Raw genomic sequence first — 26,113 nt, 5'->3', positions numbered from 1 at the left:
AACATAACAAAAAAACTCTATTCCCAAATGGGATTACATCCACAGGTATAGGGATTAGGATTCCAACACATTTTTGTGGGATGAAATTCACCATAACAGTGTCTTTGGCTGATTCTTACTCTCCTTAACCTTGTAATATTGGTGTCCCCCAGGGTTCAGTCAATGATTATCCCTTTTCTCTTACTCTCATACCCTTAATGAATTCATCTACTCTCATAACTTTAAATACCATTTACATGCTGATGGGAACCATTTTTTTTTTTTTTATCTCCAGCTTAGTCCTCCTCCGGATCTCCAGACTGATGTATCCTGCATAACATCTCCCCTTGGGTTTCTAGTTGTTGTGGTTAGGTGCCTTTGAGTCGTTCATGACTCATAACGACCCTATAGGAGAGAGTAGAACTGCCCCATAGGGTTTCCTAAGCTGTAATCTTTATGGGAGTAGATCACTAGGTCTTTTGTCCTGCAGAGCAGCTGGTGGGTTCAAACTGCTGACCTTTCGGTTAGTAGCCTAGTGCTTAACCATTGCACCACCAGGGCTCCTTTGGGTTTCTAGCAGATGTCATGACTTTCACATGTCAAAAGCTAAACTCCTGATCTCAGCTGCCCCTCTCCCCACCCCCCAAAAAAAACCCTGCTCCGTTTGCATTCCTCCCCATCTTGGTTGATGCCAACTCTGTCCTTCTAGTTTGCGAAGACCCAAAACTTCTCTTCCTCTCTGTCAGGAAATCCTTTGCTCTACCTGCATACTCTGCAGAATCCACCCACACCTCATCACCTTTGCTGCTGCCACCCTGATCTGAGACATCATCTCAACCTCCATTATGCACCATCTACCCATCTGATCTCCGTGTTTACACCCTTGTCTCTCTATTCATTTCTCCACATAGCAAGCATCAAAACAACTCTTCTCAAAAATTTTCCAAGGGCTCCCCCTTTCACTCAGCAAAAGCAAAGGGTATATGAGGTCTGTCTGAGGCATCTAGTGCTGCTATAACAGAAATACCACAAGTGGATGGCTTTAGCAAAGAGAAGTTTATTCTCTCACAGTCTAGGAGTCTAGAAGTCCAAATTCAGGGGAAGGCTTTCTCTCTGTGTCAGCTCTGGAGGAAGGTCTGTGTCATCAATCTTCCCCAGTTAAGGAGCTTCTCAGTGCAGGGACCCCGGGTCCAAAGGACACGTTATTCTCCTAGCTCTTGTTTCTTGGTGGTGTGAAGGTCCTGTCTCTCTACTTGCTTCTCTCTTTTACTTCTCAAAAGAGATTGACTTAAAATACAACCTGATCTTGTAGATTTGAGTTCTGCCTCGTTAACATTACTGCCTGTAATCCTGACTTGTTGTCATCATAGAGCTGGATTTAGAACACAGGAAAATCACTTCAGATAACAAAATGGTGTACAGTGACACAATACTGGGAATTATGGTCTTGCCAAGTTGATACCACATTTTGGGGGGGACACAATTTAATCCATAATGAAGTCCTACATTATATGGCCTCCTGATACCTCTATGATCTCCTTTTCTACTGCCCTCCCCGACTCTTTCCAGTCCAGCCCCCACTGCCTCCTTGCTCTTCCTGGAACACACTAAGTGTGTACCTTCTTAGGGCCTTTGCCATGACTATTTCTTATGTGGAGATGGCTCTTGTGCCAGAGCTTGTAGGTAGCTCCCTTTTCTCCATCACATCTTTGTTCCAGATATCACCATCTCAGTGAGACCTTATTTAAAACTTGAAACCTACTTCCCACTCCTCATAGCATTTATCACCTCTAACATATATATTTTTTTAACATACCATATAATGTACTACTTATTAGGTTAATTGTTTGGTGTCTGTCTCTCTGCTAGAATTTAAAATCCACATGGGCAAGGAATTTTTCTGTTTTGTTGCTTGGTACATAATAGACACTAGGTATTTGTTGAGTGATTTAAATGAATACTTATCCTAAAATTTAGTTGAAATGTTACTGTCACCACAGTGAAAAGCCAGTATCTGAGAATTACTGCCCAGGGGACCTAGAGACTAAAGGAAGACCTTAGGAGGTTTTAGTGACAGAAAATACCTGTCAGAATCTTAAATCAAAAATGAAGACTCAACTGCAAAAGTTCCCTCTAGTCAGTGCAGACTGGAGTTCTCACATGTTCTCTGTCCGCATGCATCTGCCAGGCTGAAGCTCCAGTTCAACTGTGTTCTCTTAAGTCATCTCTTTGTTTCCTTTTGACCCCTTAAGTTACTCTTGTCCAAGAGTTTAACAGTCTTTTTCCTGGGGTGTGGTAAGCAGAATGTCAAATAGTATGTCAAGTATAGATATATCAGAGTTTGGTTGATCAGAGTGAGGCCTCTCTTTCTCATTTCCAAAGTCCCTTCTGGTGCTGTCCAACATTTGATTGTTATTTTTGGCCTAAACATTACCTTTGCAGCACAAGCATGTGATCCCACTAATTAATGAATTGGTTTCATGCCTTAAAGTATTCAAACATCTGTTAGGCTAGTTCTTCATTTTTTCAGCTCCAGAGTATTCTGATCTTTACATTAAAAGATTCCTCTTTCCCTGTTGTTGTTAGGTGCCGTCAAGTCGGTTCCGACTCACAGTGACCCTATGTACAACAGAACAAAACACTGCCTGGTCCTGCGCCATCCTCATAATCATTGTTATGTTTGAGCCCATTGTTGCAGCCTCTGTGTCAGTCCATCTCCTTGAGGGTCTCCCTCTTTTCACTGACTCTCTACTAAGCATGATGTCCTCTTCTAGGGGCTGGTCCCTCCTGATAACACGTTCAAAGTACGTGAAACAGAGTCTCGCCATCCTTGCTTCCAAGGAACACTCTGGCTGTACTTCTTCCAAGACAGATTTGTTCATTTTTCTGGGAGTCCATGTTATATTCAATATTCTTCACCAGCACCATAATTCAAATGCTTCAATTTTAATTTGGTCTTCCTTGTTCATTGTCCAGCTTTCACATGCATATGAGGTGACTGAAAACACCGTGGCTTGGGTCAGGTGCACCTCAGTCCTCAAAGTCACATCTTTGCTTTTCAACACGTCGAAGAGATCTCTTGTAGCAGATGTGCCCAATGCATACATCATTTCATTTCTTGACTGCTGCTTCCATGTGCGTTGATTGTGGATCCAAGTCAGGTGAAATCCTTAACAACGTCAGTATTTTCTCTATTTGCTTTTTGTTCCAGTTGTGGAGATTTTTGTTTTCTTTATGTTGAGGTACAACCCATACTGAAGGCTGTTGTCTTTGATCCTCTTTCCCTAGAGTAACCTATTTTACTTTCCTATATACTGTAAGGGAGTTTTTCCTCCCAGTGCCTTGTCTTTTTAGCTTCTGTCACTCATTTTCATTAATTTCAAATTAGGTATTTTAAATTCCTGCAGTTTGTGACTGTTGCTTTCCTGAAATTTAGGTACATTAAATTTAGGCATGAGTGTTTTGTTTTGTTTCGGTTTCTGGTTTTTGCCTGTCCTGCCAGAATATTGATTGTAGTATGGGGGTTGCAGATGTTGCAGTCCCTTTCCCCTTTAACATTTTGGGCACCTCGGCTTCTCCCCCTCTTCCTCTTAAATGCACCATAGCAGTGAGCTCCTTGCTGTCCTTCATAGGTTTCATTAAGAGCTTTCCTCTGTGTGTCACCTGGTCCAAACCTAGACTCATTCTTCCAAACACTTATGGTCCTCACATTCTTCAGTTGGGAAATTACAGGCATAGCTTAGGTTATTCGGATTGCCGAAGTCAGGGAGCTGAGACCTGGGATTCTGGAAAACAACCTCCTGCATAACCCGGGATGTAGATGGATTGCACAGGTTACATCTGCCCTTCTTTGTGAGTTCCTAAAGTTCCCACTAATCTTATCGTGTACATTTCAAAGCACCCTTTACCATCAACCCCAGGTGGATTCTTAGGGATTATTTAGTTTTCAAGTACAGTGGAGATATTCAAGCCCCAAGAAATTCTTAATTGTTCCCCTTGGTGTGGCAGATCATGCAGCAGCCTAGAAGTGGGGAGTGTGTGTATCTGAACACTCTTTCTGCATATTCCTCTCTAGGCATCTCCCCCCAGATGGAAGTCACCTGTGTCCCCACTCCCACAAGCACTATGTCCTCCATAGGTAACACAAACGGAGAAGAAGTAGGACCATCGGTCTACCTGGAAAGGCTAAAAATCCTCCGACAGCGATGTGGTCTCGACAATACAAAGGTACTGCTCGTTTCCTTCTGTGTGAGCCTGGGAGGGCAGTGACAAGGCAGGTCAGGCACGGCTGGCCCACAGAGAGGTGGCTCAGTCTTGGTATATGTTGTTCTGGAGCTGCTTCTCGACCTGCTTAATGTCTCTTCTTCTCTCAATAGCAAGATGACCGACCTCCCTTGACCTCTTTGCTCTCCAAACCAGCAGTTCCTACCGTCGTCTCCTCCACAGACATGCTCCACAGCAAACTCTCTCAGCTACGGGAGTCGCGGGAGCAGCACCAGCATTCAGACCTGGATTCTAACCAGACTCACTCTTCAGGAACCATGACCACATCGTCCTCCTCCACAGCGAACATTGATGACTTGAAAAAAAGACTGGAGAGAATAAAGAGCAGTCGCAAATGAAGCTGCCCCGCTCCCCTGTCACCCTGCAGCTTTAGTTTACTAAACTAGGAAGTCCTCATAGTTTGAAGTGGCCTCGGCACGCCTAGTGTACACAAACAGGTTGTATGTATCATACTCTGGATCTGGGGGAGAAGTCGTTGTGGCACAAGTATTTGTACATACTCTGCTTCTCTCCGTCAGCATCCTGCCTCTCTAAAAGACTGTCTGTGTATTAGTTTAGTGTACAGACTTGTAAACAGTTGCTTTCCTCTCAGCTCAGACTTCTTTCCATATCCTTTTTCCTGTGTTTTATTTTTAATTTCTCATTTGTAAAGTTGTCCTAATCTTTCCTAGCTTTTAACTATTAGAAACTCTTTAATAGTTTTCCTTTGAGTTTGTGAGTTTTCCCTGTAGCCCTGAAGGGTCGCTGTATTCTGTATGAATGCATGGCATGATACAACTAATTTTAAGAGTCTCTGTAAATAAAGTTTGCATTAACTATCCTTGGCTCCCAGGATGTCCCGTATCTTGGAATGTAGAGGCAGCTCTTTCTGTCACCTTTTCTTGGAACAAGCTGGGTAGAGAAAGGTTAGTTACTGCTTAAGGAGCACCACCTTTTCCTGGCTCATGCACCTGGAGCAGTCTTTTACTCTTTTGGAATAGGAGAAACATACCTGTCAAGCCTTTTCCCAGCTCCAAGTGGTACAGAGAAACCTCATCCTGTTTTAAGGTTTTGTCATGACTTCCCTCCAGTCATCACCATGGTTCCAAGGAGCTCCTAGGCATTGTTCACTCTCCTGCTCAGGTGCACCTGAGATCATGCCCAGGGATTGGCTGCACTCCAGAGGCTCTCATACTGTAACTCAATTTGGTACATTTGACTAGTGGAGTACGGGAGAGCTTAGGAGCTTCGTGCTTGATTTTCTGGGTCTGTTTTGGTACAGACTGACAGTGGCTTCACATGGGGGCCAGAAAGTGAACTGTGGCTTCACCTGGAATAAATTCCACAGGGCGTCCCTCCACAGTCACAAAAACTCTCCAGGATTAAGAGGTTCCGGATTCAGGTGGAAGACTTTTTGGATAATCATTAAATTTCAAAGAAACTTTTCTAACCCACCTTTTACTCAACTGGTGTTCAAGAAATGAAAGGCCGACAGAAAACGAATACCGGGCATCATTTTCAGATGGCCCCTATGCTGCCTGAAGTTAAATTTCCTCTCTCTGTTACAGTGGGAATGTGGTACTGGGTATGTGTTTACTGAAGGGAAGATGGAGTTCCGTGCCGTAGTAGAAGGACATATTAAGAAAGAGTGGCTGTGCTTGGCTCTGAAAATAACTCGACTAACTTGAAAAAAACAGTGCCCAGAGCTTCCAACCCTGACAGCTGCATTGGAGGGAAGCATTCTCGTGAGAATGTGTGTCCTTGTTTAAAAAGCAGATTCTGGGTATCACAACTTACTCTTCAGCTCTTCCCCCTTGCTCTGGTTAAAGCTCTGGGCTGCCAAGGTCCTGCAAGTTCACTGAATTTCCAGTTTTTACCCTGCTTTTTAGTCAGCCAGAACCAAAGAATGAGTGCAGGAACTCAGTCCTAATTCTGTATTCCCTGCTGTATTAAAAAAGCGAAGAAAAAAAAGGGGGAGGGGGCAAGGTTACCTGCCAGCCTTAGGTCCCTTCCGCCTTGAAGCCATGCACATTGTTGAAGATCCTAGACCAAGAATGGTAACCTCATGGTGTGCATGCTCACCCCCCGTCCCATACCCGAGGCATTCAGTCTTCACTACTTCCCTCTGAGCTCAGACATGAGACTTCTCAACACAGACCTCCAAATGGTTATTATCAGTTGATCAGCATTTCATACACGTTGAAACTGTTGCAGGCTATGGTGTCTAGCTCCCCTTGAATCATAAATACATCTAATGGGGAGAGCTACGTTTGTTGAGTTGAGAACTGTAGTTTTAGGGCAACAGTGGGTAGGAGCTATGCTCCACGCCTGACCAGTGACCTCTGCCAACAGTAACCATGGATAATGGGCTCTGCAAGGGCATCTTTATAGTTTTATGACTTTTACAGGTTTTAAATTTGTCCAAACCCTTTATGAATCCACTTACATATCCGATAGATCCCACTTCTTATAAAAACAAATTGCTCAAGTCTGACAACTGCTGTGTGAGTAGGAATTCTGAAAAACGACAACCCCAACAATCTGCTACTTGCAGGGCCTAGAGAAGGGAAGTGGTAAGTGGCAGAGGAACTTCCGCCATGCCAGGCAATAGTGAGAGTAAAAGCAGCAGTGACTTATGGACAGCTTACGAGGTGCTAGGCATTGTGCTAAATATTTATGTAAATTACCTCATTTAATCCACGCAGCCTTATGAGGTAAGTAGCGTCATTATATATATCCTCTATATAAGGAAACTAAGGTCAGGAAGGTTAGGTGACTTGACCATGGTTATCCATTAAGGTTGGAATCAGAATATGAACCCCGACAATCTGATGCTAGGGCCCGTCTTCCTAACAACTATATCCCACAATATTCTAAGATGAAGGCATTTAAAATACTAAGCCTTTTTGGTGGCAGAAACCTGACATCATTTTAATGACACGAGGAAGAATGTAGGGACTAACTAGAAAAATTTAAGGTAAAGAAAAAGATGTATCTACCCATCCCTCACTACACCTGTCTTCCTGCCTCTTTCGTCATAGGACAAGCTCCTTAAAGCAGAGCTACTGAAAAAGCACAGGCCTCAGCATCTTGTGATCACATTTCAAGTCCTAAATTTGCCCCTTCTTAGCTGTGTGACCTTTGGCAAAGTATTTCTTCAAACCTCAGTTTACTCACCTACCTCGTGTGAGGAGAGTACCTACCCCTTGTGATGATTAAATGAGATAAAGCCCCAAGTCAGACATTTTAGGTGCTCACAAATTCAAGCTGCCTGCTACCCTTACACCTGGCCCTGTCCTGGAGGTGGTGAGTTCTTTAAGTCCTTTTTACCCAGCATTACTGCAGGGTCTTCCTGAGCGCAGTCCAGGGAGCTGCCCGTGAACAGCACCAGGAGCACTGAGGCTCATTGAGACAGTCACTTTTATTGAGAACTATAGTTTTAGAAACAAACCACAAAAATAATTCCTTCAGTGGATTGGTTTCTGCGATTCTGCAGTGAGGAGCCCAGAATGTGGGTGGCCCCCTAACTTTCAAACCTATCAACCAACAACCTTCAGTATCCACCTCTTCAGGCGGAACACATGTGTGTAGAAGCCATATTTCCCATCCCGGTCACAGCCTTCACCCCACGAAACGATGCCCATTTGATACCAGCGGTTGTTAAAGGGACTCTGAAAAAGAAAGATGGGGTTTCCAATAGAGTCAAGTCCAAGGTGGCCCTCCATATTACCCTGCCAGACAGCTATTTACAAAAACATGTCCCACCTCACCCAACCCCCCTCTAAAGATCTACCTACCAGTCCCTGGTCTTTAGAGAAGCTTACCTTCATGACAAAGGGTCCCCCACTGTCACCTTCACAAGCATCCCCTCGTTGCCCTTCATTGGGCTTGAAACCTTGAGAGAGAACAGAAGTACTCAGGAACGTAGCTCACACTCCAGAGACATAGCTGGTGAGTGTGAGTGGAAAGGCTAGGGCATGAGAATTGTAGGGGGTGGGGAAGTTACCTCTCTGAGTAGAATTTTGTGTGTGTGTATATGTGTGTGTGCGCCCTTTACAAATCAAGTCAGTCCCTCATACAAAAATTTATATACACCTTGCCGTATACTGCTAGTTGCTCTCCCTCCAATGAGACAGCACACTCCTCTCCACTCTCTATTTTCATGTCCATTCACCCAGCTTCTGACCCCCTCTGCCCTCCCATCTCCCCTCCAGACAGGAGCTGCCCACATAGTCTCATGTGTCTACTTGATCGAGAAGCTCACTCCTCATTTACCTTTTTTTTCCCCAACAGTTCTGACTTTTAGAACCCTCTTAATATTTTACATAGTCCAAAAACAAAAACAGCATGGATGGTGAGGGGGATAATATTGAATGCAAACAAAAACAAATGAGCCTAACTGCAATTTTAAATAAAATAACCACAGGGAAGGGGGAAGGGAAAGAAGTAGTTTTTGAATGCAGTATTTTGACTTCGTACCCTCAGGCTAAAAGCAAAAACAGCTGTAAAGAAATGTTGAACTGTAGTTAATAGAGTTGTTTTTCGTAGTAATATGGATAAGGGATTCTGAAACTCATTGATCAAATAAGTAAATATATTATAGATAATGGGAGTCAGGTTTCTCTCTGTCAACAGAGGAAGTTACAAATATGGATAGGGAGAAATTAACCCTGTGGTGTTGGACTGGAATTGTTCATCAGTATGAAGTCATGATTTTTAATAGATGATAGATAGAAAGACAGATACTGATGTAGGTGTATGCATAACACACATATTTCCTAGTTCTGTCCACTGAGAGGGCCTAAAAGCTATGACACCCCAGTAGCAATATGCACACCTAGCACCCAGACCTTAGTTTCTAAACACCATTCTCCACTAGAAGTGTTCCTTGGAGAAATGGCTGATTCTAAGACTGCAGTTAGGAAAACAGGGTGAAACTGGGACATCTTGCTGTGCTAGAAAATAAGAAAGTACTCAAACAATGACGGGAACATACCTAAAAGTTACAGAAGCCAGCTCGAAAGGACTCCCTCCCATTGGCCAAATCTGGGATAATTTGAGCATCAAAATAAATAATACCCATTGCCGTTGAGTCGATTCCAACTCATAGCAACCCTATAGGGCAGAGTAGAACTGCCCCATAGGTTTTCCAAGGAGCAGCTGATAGATTCAAACTGCTGACCTTTTTTATTTTGGTTAGCAGCCGAACTCTTAACCACTGCTCCGCCAGAGCTCCAAAATAAATAATAGTAGGAACAAATATTATATCCTTAGGGGGAGAAAGATCTGGCGATCTGCTTCCATAAAGATTACAGCCGAGGAAACCCTATGGGGCAGTTCTACTCTGTCACATGGGATTACTACAGGTCGGAATGGACTCAACAGCACCCAGCAACAACACATACACACACATACACAAATACATTATGTATACATATATGCGCGTGTGTGTATATATTACAAATATACACATACAAAGAGAAATGAAATATGGATGAAGGTATACAGAAGTTCTTTGCAACTTTTCTGTAAGTCTGAAATTACACTGCATAATGTAATTGATACATAACATAATTACCTACATTAAAAAAACTTTTTTTAAATTTATTCACTTGCCCTAAACGCTCTGATAGCTTCCCATCTCACTCAGAATAAAAGGCAAAGCCCTTCAAGGCCCTAAAAGAAGCACCCAACCTCTACCCAGCATCCTCCGCCCACCCACCTCTCTCACCTCGTCTACAGCTGCCTCTCCTGTGTTTACTGCACTGTGTTTACTACACTGGCCTTGCTGCTGTTCCTCAGACACACCACGCATGCTCCCACCTCAGGGCCTTTGCCCCTGCTGTGCCCTCAGCCTGGACTGCACCTCCCCGCAGCATGCCTGGCTCACTCCTTCACTTCTTCTGGTCTCTGTTTAGACATTTCCTTCTTAGAGAGGTCTTCTGGGACCACTCTGTTTAGAAGATCACCCCTGCCTCCATCACACTCTTAACATGGCTCAGTCCCCCCACCCCTGAGTCTCTGCTGCTCCCTTCTGCCCAGCCACTCCCAGGGGACTTGCCAGCACAGAACATGTTGTCTGTGATGCGGATGCGGGTGGACGCCTTGCAGACTGGCCTCTCCACGATGGGCAGGTGCACCACCTGCAGGACACTGGGCTGCACCTCGCTAGTGCTGGCCGTCCACGTCTCCTTCAGGTTGCCCCAGCCGGTCACCCGCCCTTTGTATCCAGCCTGGAGCAATCTTTGGGGAAGGGAGAAGGACCTAGTGAGACCCAACCCCTCCAGGAGCTTCCTTGCTTAGAGGCCTGAATCCAAAACGCCAAGGCAGGAAAGAAATTTAGGGTTTACTACCCCATTCATTTAACCAAGAAACTGAGATCAGAAAAGGGAAGAAACTTCTGCAGACTACAGAGTGGCAGAGTCAGGCTCACAACTCATCCCCAAGGCTAACGGCCCTCCGGCCACCCCACCTCGCTGCGGTCTCCTTGTCAGGCAGGCACACAGGGTGAATGTAGTTACTGAAGGCGATGGGCTTCTTGAGCTTCAGCAGGGCGATGTCCCGGTCCAGGTTGTCCCTCCAGTTGTACCTGGGATGGATATAGATCTTCTCCAGCATGGAGATCTTCTCAAAGTTCCGCTCATACCTGCACAGAGCCCAAAAGAGACATGGAGATGTAGGCCCATCCAGTGAGGGACAGCTGGCTCCCTGAGTGAGGAAACTGCCTGCCCTCAGGGCCTGGGTGTCAGGGTGATCAGTGGGCCACCAATGAGAGGAGAGGGCTGTCTTCTGCCTCCCTGGCACCGAAGGTCTTCCCTTGGCAGCTTCTTTCTGACCTGAAGCTGCACGGGGTTTGGAGTCAGAGAACCCAGGCAGACAGGGGTAAGGGCACAGGCCACATGCCCTGGCCCATGCACCCTCTACTCAGAGACTTCCACCAAGGCCACGTTCTTGTGTCTGGAGGAAAGCTGGGAGCAGACAGGACTTCACTGAACAAAGTCTTCGTTTCTGCTCCCAGCTCCAAGCCTCAGCTAGGATGTGGCTAAATGGATGTTATATTGTGGGGAATGTACATACATAGCCTGGACACCCCAGAGCCACCAGGACCCTTTGTGGTCACTCTGAAGGACTCAACCCCTGCCAGACACCCAGGGACCCCGGTTCTGTACCTGGTACGGGAGTGCTTGCCAAGGCGCACCAAAAGGTCGTTCTCGGTGAAATTCTTGTCCCATGGTGGGTACAGCAGGCAGTGGGCTGCGGTGAGGATCCAGCGGTCACTGATAAGGCTGGCCCCACACAGCAGCTCCTGGGGACTCTTCCGGAAAAGCATCACCTGCCTGGAAGGGGGAGCAGGAAGCATTTAGAGCTGGGGGCTGCCCTCCACCAGCCCTAGAAGTAGAAAGTCCCAGGTTGAAGAACTAACTGGATTAGTTAGGTAGGACCCCAGATGGAACCAGTCAGCTGGGCCTCACTGCCCTTGGCAACTGAAGCATCACGTGATGCTGAGGCGCCGCCTCCTGCTTTTGCACCCCCTCTCCAGCTTCCTCCAGTCCAGAGTTTGCATAGCTTAGCATAGCTCTGGAGTCAGAAGAACTGGATTCAAGTTCTGATTTTGCAACACATGAGCAGTGTAACAAAGTCGCTTAAGCGCTCAGAGCCTCAGCTGCGCCATCTGCAGAATGAGAGAAGAAATACACCCAATCTCATAGGGTTGCCCTGAGGATTAGCCAAGATGATGATTGCTGGGCTTTCGGTCTCTGTGAAGCTGGGCCTGCGAGGAACGAGAAGCCACCCCAAGGGCTGCGGGGAGTGAAGGAGGAGGCAGCACCCCCCAGCAGAGTGCATGCGAGGCGAGGGCCCAGGACGCACCAGGGCGCGATGCCTTGCTCCGCATCCCAACCCTCCACGATGCGCCCGGCGATGTAGGAATCCAGCAGCTCCTTTTCCCTCTTGTCCTCTAGCGACTTCTTCTCAAACAGAGGCCGCAGCCCACAGTCTGCAGAGCGAGCGGACCGTGAGGGGCGGAGCTGCCTCCAACCCCGCCGCCCCGCCGCCCCGCCGCCCGCTGCAGCCTCACCTGCCTCCCCGGCGCCGAAGGTCCGTGGGTTGAAAAAGCTCTGGAACTCCTCAGCGGTGGTGCGCCCTTGGATGGACGCGTCGGGGTCCTCGTCCAACCCGTCTCCAGCCTCCTCCTCCAGGGGTTCCTCTGTAAGGACGGGGGCACCAATGGAGCTGAGCTGGGCCATTCGTCACCCAACTCCCCGCTCTCCCAAGTCACTTGCCGGCTTTGGGGGCCACTTCGTGTAGTTAAGAGCGCATACGCACCTCAGTTTCTAGGTAACTGAACCTCCCGGGACCTCAGTTTACTCATCCGTAAAATGGGCGTAGAGCCTACCTCACTCAGCTACCACAGGATTTAATGAACGCACTCACATGCTCACGTGGTAAGCGTTAGACAAACGGAAATGACTTGTTCTTTTGTTATTCCCTCCTGGCTTTGTCCTCTGCATCTCAGGACCCTGGCCTTCTCCACTCACCGCAGTAGTTGAGGTCGCAGTACTCAAAGTCACCAGGCTTCCCGGCCACATAGCACCACGCGCCCTCAGCGTCCCCGTCTGGATTCCGGCAGTAGTTCTCCACCAGAGGCACTGACTTGCTGAAATCCAGGTCCTTGCTCAGGGCCTTGGCCTCACTGCTGGCCCAGGCCAGGCAGGGGGAGCCTTGTGTGGTCACCGCCAGGCGACCCTGGTACTGCTGGCCACGATCCAGGACACACAGCTCAGATGGGGGTGAGGGCTTCACCCTGGAGCGTGGGGTCAGTGCCACAGTGACACCCTCCCCGCCTGGTGGGGGAGGAGGCAGGGGAGTAAAATAGATGGACCCCCAGATGGAACCAGGCAGACAAGGATTTCAATCCCTGCCTTGCTGCTTTCTACCTATAGGACCCCAGGTAACTTAATCTTTCTGAGCTTCAGTTTGGTTGCTTATACAAAGGATTATTAATGGGCTTCTCAGGAGAAAGACCAGGTGATCTGCTTGTAAATATTACAGCCAAGAAAACCTTATGAGAGAGTTCTACTCTGTCACATGGGATCACTATGAGTCAAGAACAACTCAGCAACACCTAACAACAACAATGCTGTCCCTGGGTGGTGCAAACAGTTGATGTGCCCAGCTGCCAACAAAAGATTGAAGTTCCAGTCCACCTAGAAGTGCCTCAGTGATCTACTTCTGAAAAAGCAGCCACTGAAAACCCTTTGGGGCACAGATCTACTGTGATGCACATGGTGTCACCAGGAGTCACAGTCAACTTGATAGCAACTGCTTTGGTAATTTCATCTTTGCAGGGTTGTTGAGAGGATTAAACAGAATATACAGCATAACCATTAAAGAGTCTGACCCATAATAAGCCAGAATAGAAAACAGATTTCCCTCCTGGGTCATTTTGAATCTATTGGCAGTGACTGCCTGGAGTGCTGGGTTAAGAAGAACTCTGTGTTTATGTAGGGGCACAGAAGAAAGATTGCTGGGATTGACTGAGGTTATCTACATGGGCAGTAGGTCAATTTCAGCATGCCTGCAACATACATATCATGCGGAGGGGGAGGGCTGGGGAAATGGTAGCCATTTTTATTATGACAATTGATGACTGTAAGACCAATCCCAAGGTCAAGGCCCCATAAGGATGTTTGAAGGGCAAATAGTGTCAACCTATGTGGGCTAGATTGAGGGACTGGCTCTAATTCTTTACCCCTGTCTGTACCCCTGTGACTTTACACGCAGAGGCAGGGTGTACTTCTCCACCTGTTGGCTGTGGCCTTGATCATTGACTTTCTCTGGCCAATGGAATGTGGACAGAAGTGACTGTGCCGGTTCTGAGCCTAGGCCTTGAGAGACACCGTGTGTTTCTGCTCAGTGACTTTTGCTTCTGCCATCACCGTAAACACATGTGGAGCAGGCCTGGGCCCAGCCTGCAGCAAGAAGCTGAGCTCAGCAGGACCCATGGTCTAAAGCAGAGCCACCCAGCCAGACACGTCCTACATCAGTCAAGCCCACAGAGCAAGTCCAGCTGGTATCAAAGGAGCCGCCCCAGCCAGCCTTTTTACACTCGAGAAATAAATGCTTATTGTTGTACGCCCCTGAGATCTTATGGTTGGTTTTGCAGCATTATTATGGCTGTAGCTGATTCTAGTTTCAGTTGCCGTTGAGTGAACTCTGACTCATGGTGACCCCATGCGTATCACTGTAGAACTGTGCTCCATAGGATTTTCAATGTCTGATTTTTGAAAGCAGATCACACCAGGCCTTTCTTCAGAGATATCTTGGGTAGACTCAAACCTCCAAACTTTTAGTTTGCAGTCAAGCACATTAACCCTTTGCACCACCCAGGGACCGACCTAACTGATTTAAGACAGAAAAAAAAAAAAGGGGGGGGGCTGTCGAATCAAATCCGGCTCACAGTGAGCCCATGCATGTCAAAGTAGAACTGTGCTCCATAGAGCTCTCAGTGGTCGATTATTTTGAAAGTAGATCGCCAGGCCTTTCTCCCAAAGATGCCTCTGGGTGGACTTGAACCTCCAACCACCCAGGGGCTGAGCTAACTAATAAACCACGGGAAATAATAATGATGGACTCGCACAGTTCTGAAATGAATGAGTCTTGCTCTGTGGTGTTCAGAAAAGGACATGTGGACTGAAATGGTCTGGGAGGGATTCCTGGAGGGAAAGTGCCTGTGCAGGAAGAAAAGCATGTCTGCAACAAGCCACAGATGGCTCATAAGGAAGCCAAGGCTGGGGAGGGCAAGGGGAGCGTGGGAAGTCAACGCCCTCAGGTCTCCCAGCTCCACTGACTGACGGGCCCAAATACGTTTTAGATGACTAACCCCTTCTAAGGTAGCTGGGGTTTCAGGTCCTGCCCCCAGCTGCCAGGCCCCATAGAAACCTCTTGGCCTTGGCCTTGGCCTTGGCCTTGACCTTGGCCGTGGATTGCCTTACTGCCCCAGCTCACCACACACAGGGATGCTGCACTCTTCCCTCCGCACGGTGGGGTCTGTAGTGTAGCACCAGGGCCCTGTAGTGCTGCTATCTGGGTTGCGGCAGAAATTCTCCTTCAGGTAGGCCTCGTGGTAGGTGGTGAAGTTGATTCTGGAATAGGAAAAGCTCAGCTTGGGACCCCAGCGGGAAGCCATGCCCCAGTGTCTCCTTGCTCTCTGCCCATCACTCACTCAGGTTTATGTGGATAGCGACTCCTCCAGAGCTGGCACTCGATGCCTGACCGGGTGAAGCTCACGTTCCCACGGTAGTTTGTGCCCAGACCCACAGCGCAGTTCCCTGCAGAGGCCCCAGGCCAGGTCAGTATTGGGATCCTGAGGATTTGTCCCTCTCTCTCCCAGCAAAGCTCTGTCTGTCTACCCTCTCCGAGCTCTCTCAGGACCACAGTGCTTGACCAGCATTTACTCAGCACCTCTGGTTTACCCAGCAGTTCTCTAGTCAGTTAACAAGAGTCGCCAAATAGTCAGTGAGCACCCACCATGGGCCAGGCACCATGCCAGGTACTGAGGACATAGTGATGAATAAGACAGTCACAGTCAAATTTTCTGCATCTTTAAATTCAGTGGCTCCTCATGTCTGAGAGGATGAAAAAGTGAACAAGGTCCTTCTGTGATCTGGCCCTGGTCTATTTATCCTGGTGCCTTGGCTCCTAACTCCTGAGCACACTAGGCTCACTCATACCTCAGGGCCTTTGCACATGCTATTTACTCTGCCTGGAATGCAGAGTTCATCAATGCATTCCACAAGGCCAGGTGAACTGTACTTCCTCTGGGACCTGTCCCCAATTCTGCCAGCAAACCGGAAGCCCCTCCTGTGTTCTTCTGGCACCTTGAACAGCACTTTTCTAGCAATCACCTTGACGATTTGTATTTTTGCTTTCCTTTGAGACTGTGTACTCCTTGAAGGCAAAGACTGTGTCTGACTCTCTTAGACTCTCCAGCACCCAACACAGTGTCTGGCACATAGCAGGGGCCTAGTTAAATGTTTGTCGAATGAATGATTTAACTAATGAAAACACGGCCAGCGATTAAAGTGTTCCATGTAGTGGGGACCATTGTCATACCAAAACCAACCAAAAACCCATTGCCGCTGAGTCGATTCCAACTGATAGCGACCCAGAGGACAGAGTAGAACATCCCCATACAGTTTCCAAGGATTGGCTGATGGATTCGAACGGCTGACCTTTTCGTTAGCAGCTGTAGCTCTTAACCACTGCACCACCAGGGCCCCTGTCATACTAAAGGTATATTTAAAATGCTATGAAGGAGACAGAAGGCTCCCTGAAGGCTTAGTGAATGGGATGGCACTTGAATTAGCCCTTGGAGGATAGAGAGGCTTTCAATAGCCATTGATGAGTGCTCCAGGAGAAAGTGACAATGTGAGCAAGTGCCAGGAAGGAGAAACGCCTTGATATGTGTCAAGAAGTTCTCGCTGTCAGAGTAGCTGAAGGTTTGAGTTCATGATTGGTGCAGTGGAAGGTGAGGCTAGAAGGGGAAGTTCAGGCCAGAAAGCACAAAGCTCGCCACACTTCCTGGGAGCAATAGGGAGCCACTAAGGGATTTGGAGAATGAGCGTGACAACATAGGAGCAGTGCTCTGGAAACAGCGGGCAAGACTGGGGTGAGCAGAGTCAGGCAAACGTGAATGAGGCCTTAAACATTAATTCATCATGCATTCATTCATTCATTTGTTCCTCCAACATTAAACATCTTATTGACTGCCAAACATGAAGCTGGGGGCTAGAGATGCAGAGACACAGGCTAGACCATAGGGACAGAAAGGCAATGTCATAATGGACCATATCTACCATGGCCTCCACCAGACTGAGTCCAGTACAACTAGATGGTGCCTGGCTACCACCACTGACTGCTCTGACAGGGATCATAATAGAGGGTCTGGGACAGAGCTGGAGAAAAATGTAGAACAAAATTCTAACACAAAAAGAAAGACCAGACTTGCTGGCCTGACAGCAACTGGAGAAACCCTGAGAGTATGGCCCCCAGACACCCTTTCGTCTCAGTAATGAGGTCACTCCCGAGGTTCACCCTTCAGCCAAAGATTGAACAGCCCCAGGGAAGAAAACATGACTAAAGGGGCACACCAACCCTGGGCAGGGACTGGAAGGCAGGAGAGAACAGGAAAGCTGGTAATAGGGAGCCCAGGGTTGAGAAGGGAGAGTGTTGACATGTCATGGGGTTGTTAACTAATGTCGTACAACAATGTGTGTACTGTTTGATGAGAAACTAGTGTTCTGTAAACCTTCATCTAAAGTTCAATTAAAAAAAAAAAAGAAAGGCAATGTCAATGTAAGAGGCTGCCCCTACTGGGCCACATCCCCTAACCCACCCCTACCCTCCTCCTCTTCCAGGTTCAGGCCCCTCTCTCCTGGGACTGCTTACCCCTCACATCCCACACCCCTGACGCTGTTGTTTCCTCACCTTCCAGACATTCCACGAGGTTTTCTCGAGGTGTCCTCACTGGCTCACAAGCTGCAAAAGACCCAGAAACACCTTTGGAAGCAGAGTAGGGACAGGATGGACTGGAATAAAGGGTGGGGGGGGGGTAATACTCAGAAGCAGAGAAATGAACAGATAGAAAGAAAGAAGGCTGAGTGAGTGTATGGATGGATGACTGGTGAACCAGATATTTCTGTGAGGTAGAACATTCCCTAGCTCGAGTCTCCAGGCCTCCCTTCCAGGAGCAGATCCTTCTCGATGCTCACCTGTGTACTTGACCCAGAATGCTTCCTGAAAAACAAGGACTGCAGTGAGACTGAGCCGAGAGCCTTTGATTTACTTATTTTTATTATAGTAAACTTCTGTCTTCTCCAATGACTTTCCCTTCCCTTAGCTCAGTCACACAGAGTCAGGCTCTGGGGAGATTGGTGACCAAAAGCCCAAGCCCATTAAAGAAAAGGGTATTTGAGGAGAGGGGAGTCCACTCTCTCCCACTCACCACAATTGAAAAGGGGTCCCCTGAGCTGGGGTAGGTGAGAGGAGAGAGGAGCATGGGTCCTTAGCTGCGGGCCCTGGCAGACACCCAAGGAAGGGAAAGGCTGCCAGAGTTCCAGGAACGCTGAGGCCTAAGCCCAGGGCTCCTGGCCTCATAGGATTCCCATAGCCCAAGGGTGGCACAGAAAGGCTGAAATTGAAGAGATCACATGGGTCAGGGCAAGGGACTGTAGAGATCCCAACATAGGCAGCTGTCTGGAGACCAAGGAGGCCTCTGCATGTCAGGCAGCCTCAACAGACCCTGGCACTTCAGCATAGCCAAGTACAGGGACCTCCAAAAATGGCTGAGGTTGATCACCTTGCCAGCCCAGTGGAATGGGGATCAGAGTTGAAGTTAACTTAGCAGTAGTTAATGAGTTCCGATGTTCTTGGTCCTCACCGTGTCACTGGGAGACTCCAGGGCCTCGAAAGCCTCCTCATAGCTGCACTGCTCCTCCACGCACTCTCGCTCCAGGTTACCTTTGCGCATCTCCTCCAGGAAGCCGCTGTTGGCACGGCGGACCCGCTGGAGCATCGACAGTGCTTGCTGAGGGGCCAGGAACACTGCGGTAGAAGGGTCGTGCGACAGCGGCCTCAGAGAGCCAGGCGGCCTTGGCCATGGTGGGGCCAGGAAGCAAGCCATGCTGGCATCCAGAAGGGGGTGGCTGGCATGCCGGCGGAAGCCAGAAAGCAGCCAAATGTAGCCCACCAGGTCCCCTATTTACATTGGCCACTTCCAGCGCACTCCCCATATTGCAGGAGAGAAGCAGCCAGCGTCCTCCAGCCCTGAGGACCTAGCTGCTTCCCTAAGCTGGATACCCTGGGCTGAGACCCTCCTGGGGGTCAGCCGTGTTCTCTGTCAGGCCAGTAGACCCCAACCACGGCCCATGGCCCAGTCTTCCAGCCTGTCCTAGCTTCCAAGCCGCCCCTTACCATGCTGGCTGTGCGCAAGGCTGAACAGGGCAGCTAGGGCCAGGCAGCCAGGCAGGCGCGGGCCTCGGACGTGCGCCATAGTGTGTCTGCTCTGGGACTCTGAAGGCTCATCCTGACCCCTCTGGGTTAATGTTGAACTAGCATGAAGAAATTGGCCGAGAAGGAGAGGTCATGGGTTCAGGGCCGTAGGGACAAGCAGATAGATAGTTCACCTGCCCACCCCCGCCATCTGGTGAAAACGTTCTCCTAGGACCAGAGATGGACAGTCTGAGAGGAAGCCACAAAGGAAAGGTCACTGTAACCACCAACCCCCACTCCTCCTCTCCCTGGGGCATGAGGTGAACTTGGGCCAAGATCTTCCTGAAGCTAATACATGGTAATGATTGCTTTAGTCTCTATATGCCTCAGTTTTCTCATCTGTAAAATGGGGATGGTAATAGAACTTGGTGTGAGGAGTAAAGGAGATTATAAATGTAAAGGTCCCTAGGTGGTGCAAATGGTTTGTGCTTGGCCACTAAACAAAAGATTGGGGGTTCGAATCCACCCATTGGCTCCCAGGAAGAAAGGTCTGGCTATCTACTTCTGAGAGATCATAGCCATGGAAAACCCTATGGGGCACAGCTCTACTCTGACACACGTGTGGTAGCCATGAGTCAGAATTGACTTGACAGCGACAGATTTGGTTTTTGTTAATAATTGGTAAATGTATGTCAATACATAAATAATTGGTAGATAAATGTATGTAAACTGACGGAGAGGTTTGTGGAATCACAATATGCAGATATAAGAAAATGGAGACAAGGGTGTGGCCACAATGTGGCCGGAGACAAGGGTGTGGCCACAATGTGGCCAGACACAAGCTGTCCACCTCTTTCTGGGATGTGCTGGGGGCAGGGACACCCAACAGGGGCCCCGGACTCTCAACCACTGATGGAAGGTTCCATTTCCCCTTTTTCCCATCTGGGGTGCTGTGGATGTGTGTTTGTATGTGGTGGTTACCTGGGAGGAGCAGGTCCAGGGCCTCTTGGGCCTTTGGTCTATTTTCTTTCATCTCCCAGGACCTGCTGCCTGCCCGGAACAGAAGCCAGCCCAAATCCCAGGGCCTCTGGGGTAGGGCCCCTCCCTCTCTCCCTGCCTGTCTTACCTGGTCCAAGCCTAGAGTGGCTGCAGGTCCTATACTGCCCCTGGGCCCAGCCCTGCTCCCTGTCCCTCCCCCATTTCCTGTGTGCAGTCTGCAAGATAAATATTAGTCCTGGGTCTAATTAGGACAGAAGGACAAAGAGCGAGAACAGAGGGAAGCACAGGGCCTTGCCTTGCCTATCCTTTGGGCCTGGCTGTTTGGGGTCTGGACTGCAGTCATGTTCACCTGGCAAGATCACGGGCAGGGGCCTGGTGCAGTGTTTGTAACAGAGAGGGTTGGCAGAGCCCTGCAGACCAGGCTCCCAGGAATCAGCTTAATTCCTGGGTGGCCAAAGTTCTTATATTTTGTGTGTGTGTGTGTATGTCTGTCTGTGTGTATATATATATATATATAGAGAGAGAGAGAGAGAGAGAGCCCTGGTGGCACAATGGTAAAGCGCTCAGCCACTAATGAAATGGCTGACAGTTTGAACCTGCCCAGTGGCTCTGCAGAGAAAGACCTGGAGATCTGCTTCCGTAAAGACTACAGCCTAGAATACCTATGGGGCAGTTCTACTATGTCACACGGGGCCACTATGAGTCCAAAATTGACTCAACAGCGCATAAGACTGTGTGGATATATATGTATATATATTTCAATTGAGGCATAATTTACATACAGTAATGTTCACAAATCCTAAGTGTATAACTCAGATTTTTAGATACACACCCATGTAACCAACACCCAGATTGACAGAGAATATTCCCAGCCCCAAAACAGACTCCTTCATCTCATTCAGTACCCCCAATATAACTACTATTCTAACCGCTATCACCATAAGTAAGTTTTGCCTATATTTGAACTTCATGTAAATGGAAACCTATAGTATATACTCATTGCATCTAGCTTTTTTTTGTTCAGTATATTTCTGAGATTCATTCGTGTTGTCTGGATCAATAGCTTGTTCCTTCATTGCGTGACGTTCTTACTCGTTTTATTTATCCATTCACCCATTGGTGGACATTTGGATTAGTTTCCAGTTTTGAGCTATTATGAACAGTGCTGCTATGAATATTCTTGAACAAGACTTTTGGTGTATATAAGCACTTCTTTGAGTATATATGCTCAGGAGCAGATTCGCTGGGTCATAAAGTAGGTATATATTTTGCTTAAGTAGCTATTACAAGTAGTCTTCCTAAGTGGTTGTACCAGTTTACTTTCCCACATTTAAAAAGTTCCAGTTGCTTCATATCCTTGCTGACACTCTATATTCTCTGTCCATTTAATATTAACCATTCTGATGGATGTATCAGCATATTTCACTGATTTTAATTTGTATTCCCTGTTGACTAATGATATTGAGCCTACTTTTTTTTTTTTTTTTTTTGGAGTGGAATGGTGAAAAGATCTTGTATCACTCATTTATTCAAAAATCAAATACTGAGTGAGAAAGGGAGCAGGGCTCCTGAGAAGTAGAGAACAGAGAGAAGTATGGCTTCATCCTTCTCAAGACAGGTGTTCCTTGGATGGCCCCCTTTCCCTGATGATCAGCTTGGGCCAGTGCTGAGTCAACCTGCAGAGGGAGAAGTGGCAAGAGGCAGGGGTGGTAACAGGGAGGACAAAACACATATGCACCTCTTCTCTTGAGGGCCTGAGGCGGGAGGTAGGCGCAGTTCCCTATCAAGTGAAAAGTGTACCCCCAGGATACCTAACAGTTCTGGGCAGACACTGCTGAGCCATCACCCAAGCTGAGGTAAGAACTGGAAAAGAACAGGACCTACCAGGCCTCACACAAGTCCCAAGAAACAAGGTTGGTTGGTTAAAATCTAATCGTAGCAACTCTTTTTCAGGCTTTGGATGCTGTGGTGTTTCTCCCCACACACTGCCACCATTTCCTGGCCCTCCCTCCTCCTGGACAGTCCCAGAATTATGCATTACCAAGAAGTTATTCAGACTGGTGGACAGCTGGGTTAATGTCAATGGCAAAATGGGAGACATGGCTGCTTATGACATTATGATCAAATGCTGTGAAAGTGCCAGAAAACCACCCAGATTTGAATCTGGCTTTGCCTTTTATTCGTTTTGTGGTCTTGACATGTTACTTACCCCCGCTGAAACTTAGTATCCTCATCCCCAAAATGAGGATCACGGCATCTATTTTGCAAGACAGCATAAGGACGAAGCAAGAATGTATGTTCTTCCTGCCTCTCTCACCTCCACTCCTCCTCAAAGCAAACCAGTCTGGCTTTTGACTGCTCTCACCTGGCTCATCAGTGGCTCCTACACATTTCACCACCCTCCACAGTCAACAGACACTGTTGACCACTTCCTCCTTGTTGAAACACTCTCTCTTTAGCTTTGTGATCCAGACTTTGCAGGGTTTTCGTTTTATTGGATGCTGAGTTTTAGTCTCCTTTGACAAGTCTTCCTTGTCTCATCGAACCTGAAGGGTTGGGCTACTGCAGTGCTTGGTCCTGGGCCCTCGTCTCTTCTCTCTGTACCTTCCCCCACTCCCACAGCTTCAGTGACCACCTATTGGCCAGTAACTCCCAGATCCTCTTCCTCTAACCCAGGCTTTTCTCCACAGGTTTGTAACTATTTCCAACTGCTCAATTGGGATATCTCCTGCAGACACTTAAAACCCAAATCATAATTGACCTGGATCCCCCTGCAGTGTTACCTGCCTTATTACCATTTGATTGCCTAAGCCAGAAACCAGGAGTCGGATCTATCCCCCTCCGTCTTTGAATCCGTCACTTCTACCTCCCAGAGAACTTACCCATCTAAAGGGTGAAAGAGGGTATATATGGGCCCGTCTCTGTCTCCACCTCCTTCCACACTCTGCCTCCATCACCATTCCTTGCTCAAACACACAGGGACTTTGTCCTTTCTGGTCTCTCCGGCTGGAATCCACCTCCTCCCTCAGATACCATCACAGTTCGCTCCCTCCATTATTCAGGTCTCTGCTCAAGTCCTGTTACTCAGGGTCTTCCAGACCATTCCTATCCCCTCCCCATGAATTACTCTTTTTCACTGTGTTTATCTCACCTGACATATATCTGGAGCCCTGGTGGCAGAGTGGCTAAGAGCTACAGCTGCTAAACAAAAGGTCAGCAGTTTGAATCCACCCACTGCTCCTTGGAAACCCTATGGGCAGTTCTACTCTGTCCTATAGGGTTGCTGAGTAGAACCAACTCGATGGCAATGGGTTTGGTTTTTGTGACGTGTACTTGTTTATTGTCTGTCTTCCCTCACTCGAATATAAACTCCACGAAAGCAGAGACTTTATTATCACTGTTGTCTCCCTGGCAACTAGAACAGTGCCTGGCATGTTGGAGGTGCTCAGTGAAGATCTGCTGGATTAATGATCCCATATCTCTCCATTTCCACTGCTACCACCCTATTCCAAGTCACCCCAGCAACATCCTAAACGATTTCCCCAGTTACACCTTGCTCTCCCAACACAGGGATCTTTTCAAACACAAATCTGATCATGTTATTGCCCTGCTCAAAACCCTTCAGAGCTCCTCAGTATCTGAAAATGAAGTCCCAACTCCTGGCCCAGGGCCCTGTGTGACCTGGCTCCTGTTCCCTCTCCCCTTCATTCTCTTTGCTCCAGCCATGCTGCTCTTCTTAGCTGCTCAGACCCTCATCAAAGGGCTTGTCCCCATGTCCCACCTTCCCTGCCTTAACCTGCTCACCCTCCAAGTCACAGCTGACACAAGGCGCAGCAGAGGGCAAAGGTGAAGAGCCTTATACCAGCGCTAGCCTGTGTGGGTTTGAATCTCAACTCTGCCACCTAGCAGCTTTGTGAGTTATGTTCCTCATCCGTAAAATAAGGAGGACTGTATAAACTCACGGACAGCACTGGCCCAGAGTAAGGCCTATGTTCATTATCCTTATTTCCCAGGGATGCCTTCCCTGACGCCCCAGACCAAGTTATCGTCCCATTAAACATAGCAGCACTCCTCTTGAACTCTTGTCTAGTGATTTCTCCTCCCAGTAAACCACAGGCTCCTTTGCCCATCTTGTTCTGGCCCTATTCCCTGCACCTGGTACAGTCCAGGCCCATTGTGGCTGCAGAACGAATGCTAACTCCTTCAGGTCTGGTGCACAGACAGGCATAGCTCCGGCCCTTGCCACCTCCCAAGGAGTCTGATGTTTCTCAGGACAGAGCTGTAACCAACTTTCACAGTACTTAGGTAGTGAGAAAAACTACCAAAATAACCTAAAGCTTGAATTACAGAGAGGCGTGACAAGCCAATCTCTCAGAGCTCAGGCTCAGGCCTTTGAACCCCCAAAAGCCACTCAAGGTGATTCCAGAAAGAATGGCCTGTCCCTTGGGGAGCACCCTGGGGTGACTATCGTAGCACTAGGCACTCAGGTAGGGCAGAGGCACTGCCAGCTACCTGACTACCTCAGTGGGTGAGGTCACTCAGCAATGTGTAAAGAACAAGTACCTAACTTCAACACCTCAACAACAAAGAGACAAACAATCCAATTAAAAAATGGGCAAAGGAAAATGAAAGACACTTCATCAAAAAAGACATTCAGACAGCCAACAAATACATGAAGAGATGGTCACAATCATTAGCCATTAGAGAGATGCAAATCCAAACAACAATGAAGTATCATCTCATCCCAGGAATAACAGCACTGATCAAAAAACCGCAAAAAACATATGCTAGTGAGGGTGTGGGGAGATTGGAACTCTCGTACACTGCTGGTGGGATTGTAAAATGGTACAACCACCGTGGAGAACGGTATGGCCCTTCCTTAAAAACTCAGAAACAGAGATACCATATGATCCAGCAATTCCAAAGCCAAAAAACCAAGTCGATCCTGACTCATGACAGCCCTTTCAGACAGAACAGAAATGCCCCATAGGGTTTCCAGGGCTGTAATCTTTATGGAAGCAGATTGCCACATCTTTCTCCCACACAGCAGCTGGTGGGTTTGAACCGCCAACCTTTTGGTTAGCAGCTGAATGCCTGAACCACTGTAACACCAGGACTCCTTAGCAATTCCAGTCCTAGGTATATATCTTAGAGAAATTAGAACCATGACATGAATAGGTATATGCACACCCATACTCATCGCAGCATTATTCACAATAGCAGAAGGATGGAAACAACTTAAGCACCCAAGGCTGAATGGATAAACTGTGGTACATACACACGATGGAATACTACGAAATATTAAAGAATAACAATGAACCTGCGAAACATCTCACAACATGGATGAACCTGGAGAACATTATGCTGAGTGAAATAAGTCAATCACCAAAGGACAAATATTGTATAAGACCACTATCTTAAAAAGTCAAGAAAAGCTTTACATACAGAAAAAAGCATTCTTTGATGGTTACTGGGAATGGGTTGGGGGAAGCAGGGAAAATCACTAACTAGATAGTAGACACATATTAACATGGGTGAAGAGAAAAGCAACACACAATAAGGGGGAGGTCAGCATAACATAACCAGGCCAAGGAATACCCTGGGAGGTGCTCAAGAGTAAAAGACAACAACAGTAAATATTATTACACACACGATCCTGCAATAACCGTGATAATTTATGAGTGGATACACAGGTAGACATGTAAGCTGAACAGGTGTGGGATGGCATACGGGAGTGTACCCACCAGCATATATAGGTTTGGCAGAGGATAGTTCTACGTATGTATCTGTATGTGCTGCAAATACATCCACGTATATAGTAGCGCAGGAAACCCTGGTAGCATAGTGGTTAAGTACTACGGCTGCTAACCAAGAGATCAGC

General features: G+C 47.7%; 2 protein-coding genes across 5 annotated transcripts in view; one reads left to right on the top strand and one right to left on the bottom strand.

Annotated features, from left to right (window-relative positions):
* The window catches only part of CKAP5 (cytoskeleton associated protein 5), a 113,398-nt gene extending 108,314 nt beyond the window's left edge, over positions 1-5,084 (top strand). For 3 of the 4 annotated variants that reach the window (XM_049891045.1, XM_049891046.1, XM_049891044.1), the window contains exons 43-44: positions 4,055-4,206; positions 4,356-5,083. In XM_049891045.1, the coding sequence (XP_049747002.1) occupies positions 4,055-4,206; positions 4,356-4,601 (398 nt within the window). In that variant the 3' untranslated portion in view covers positions 4,602-5,083. Of the gene's footprint in view, positions 1-4,054; positions 4,207-4,355 lie in introns of all 4 variants that reach the window. The other variant, XM_049891048.1, reaches the window with a different exon arrangement.
* Positions 5,085-7,661: 2,577 nt separating this feature from the next.
* Positions 7,662-19,294, bottom strand: F2 (coagulation factor II, thrombin). The gene is made up of 14 exons (XM_049891063.1): positions 19,216-19,294; positions 18,683-18,846; positions 18,015-18,039; positions 17,731-17,781; positions 15,467-15,572; positions 15,250-15,386; positions 12,780-13,085; positions 12,320-12,448; positions 12,112-12,238; positions 11,412-11,579; positions 10,715-10,888; positions 10,304-10,485; positions 8,067-8,137; positions 7,662-7,913 (listed from the first exon to the last, which is right to left on the bottom strand). The coding sequence occupies exons 1-14, from the start codon at positions 19,292-19,294 to the stop codon at positions 7,782-7,784; spliced, it is 1,851 nt and encodes a 616-aa protein (XP_049747020.1). The 3' UTR covers positions 7,662-7,781.
* Between the last annotated feature and the right edge of the window lie 6,819 nt (positions 19,295-26,113).

Source organism: Elephas maximus, chromosome 7 (genome assembly GCF_024166365.1).
Source record: "Elephas maximus indicus isolate mEleMax1 chromosome 7, mEleMax1 primary haplotype, whole genome shotgun sequence".
NCBI classification, from domain to species: Eukaryota; Metazoa; Chordata; class Mammalia; order Proboscidea; family Elephantidae; genus Elephas; species Elephas maximus.
This window is presented reverse-complemented; position numbering and strand designations above follow the sequence as displayed.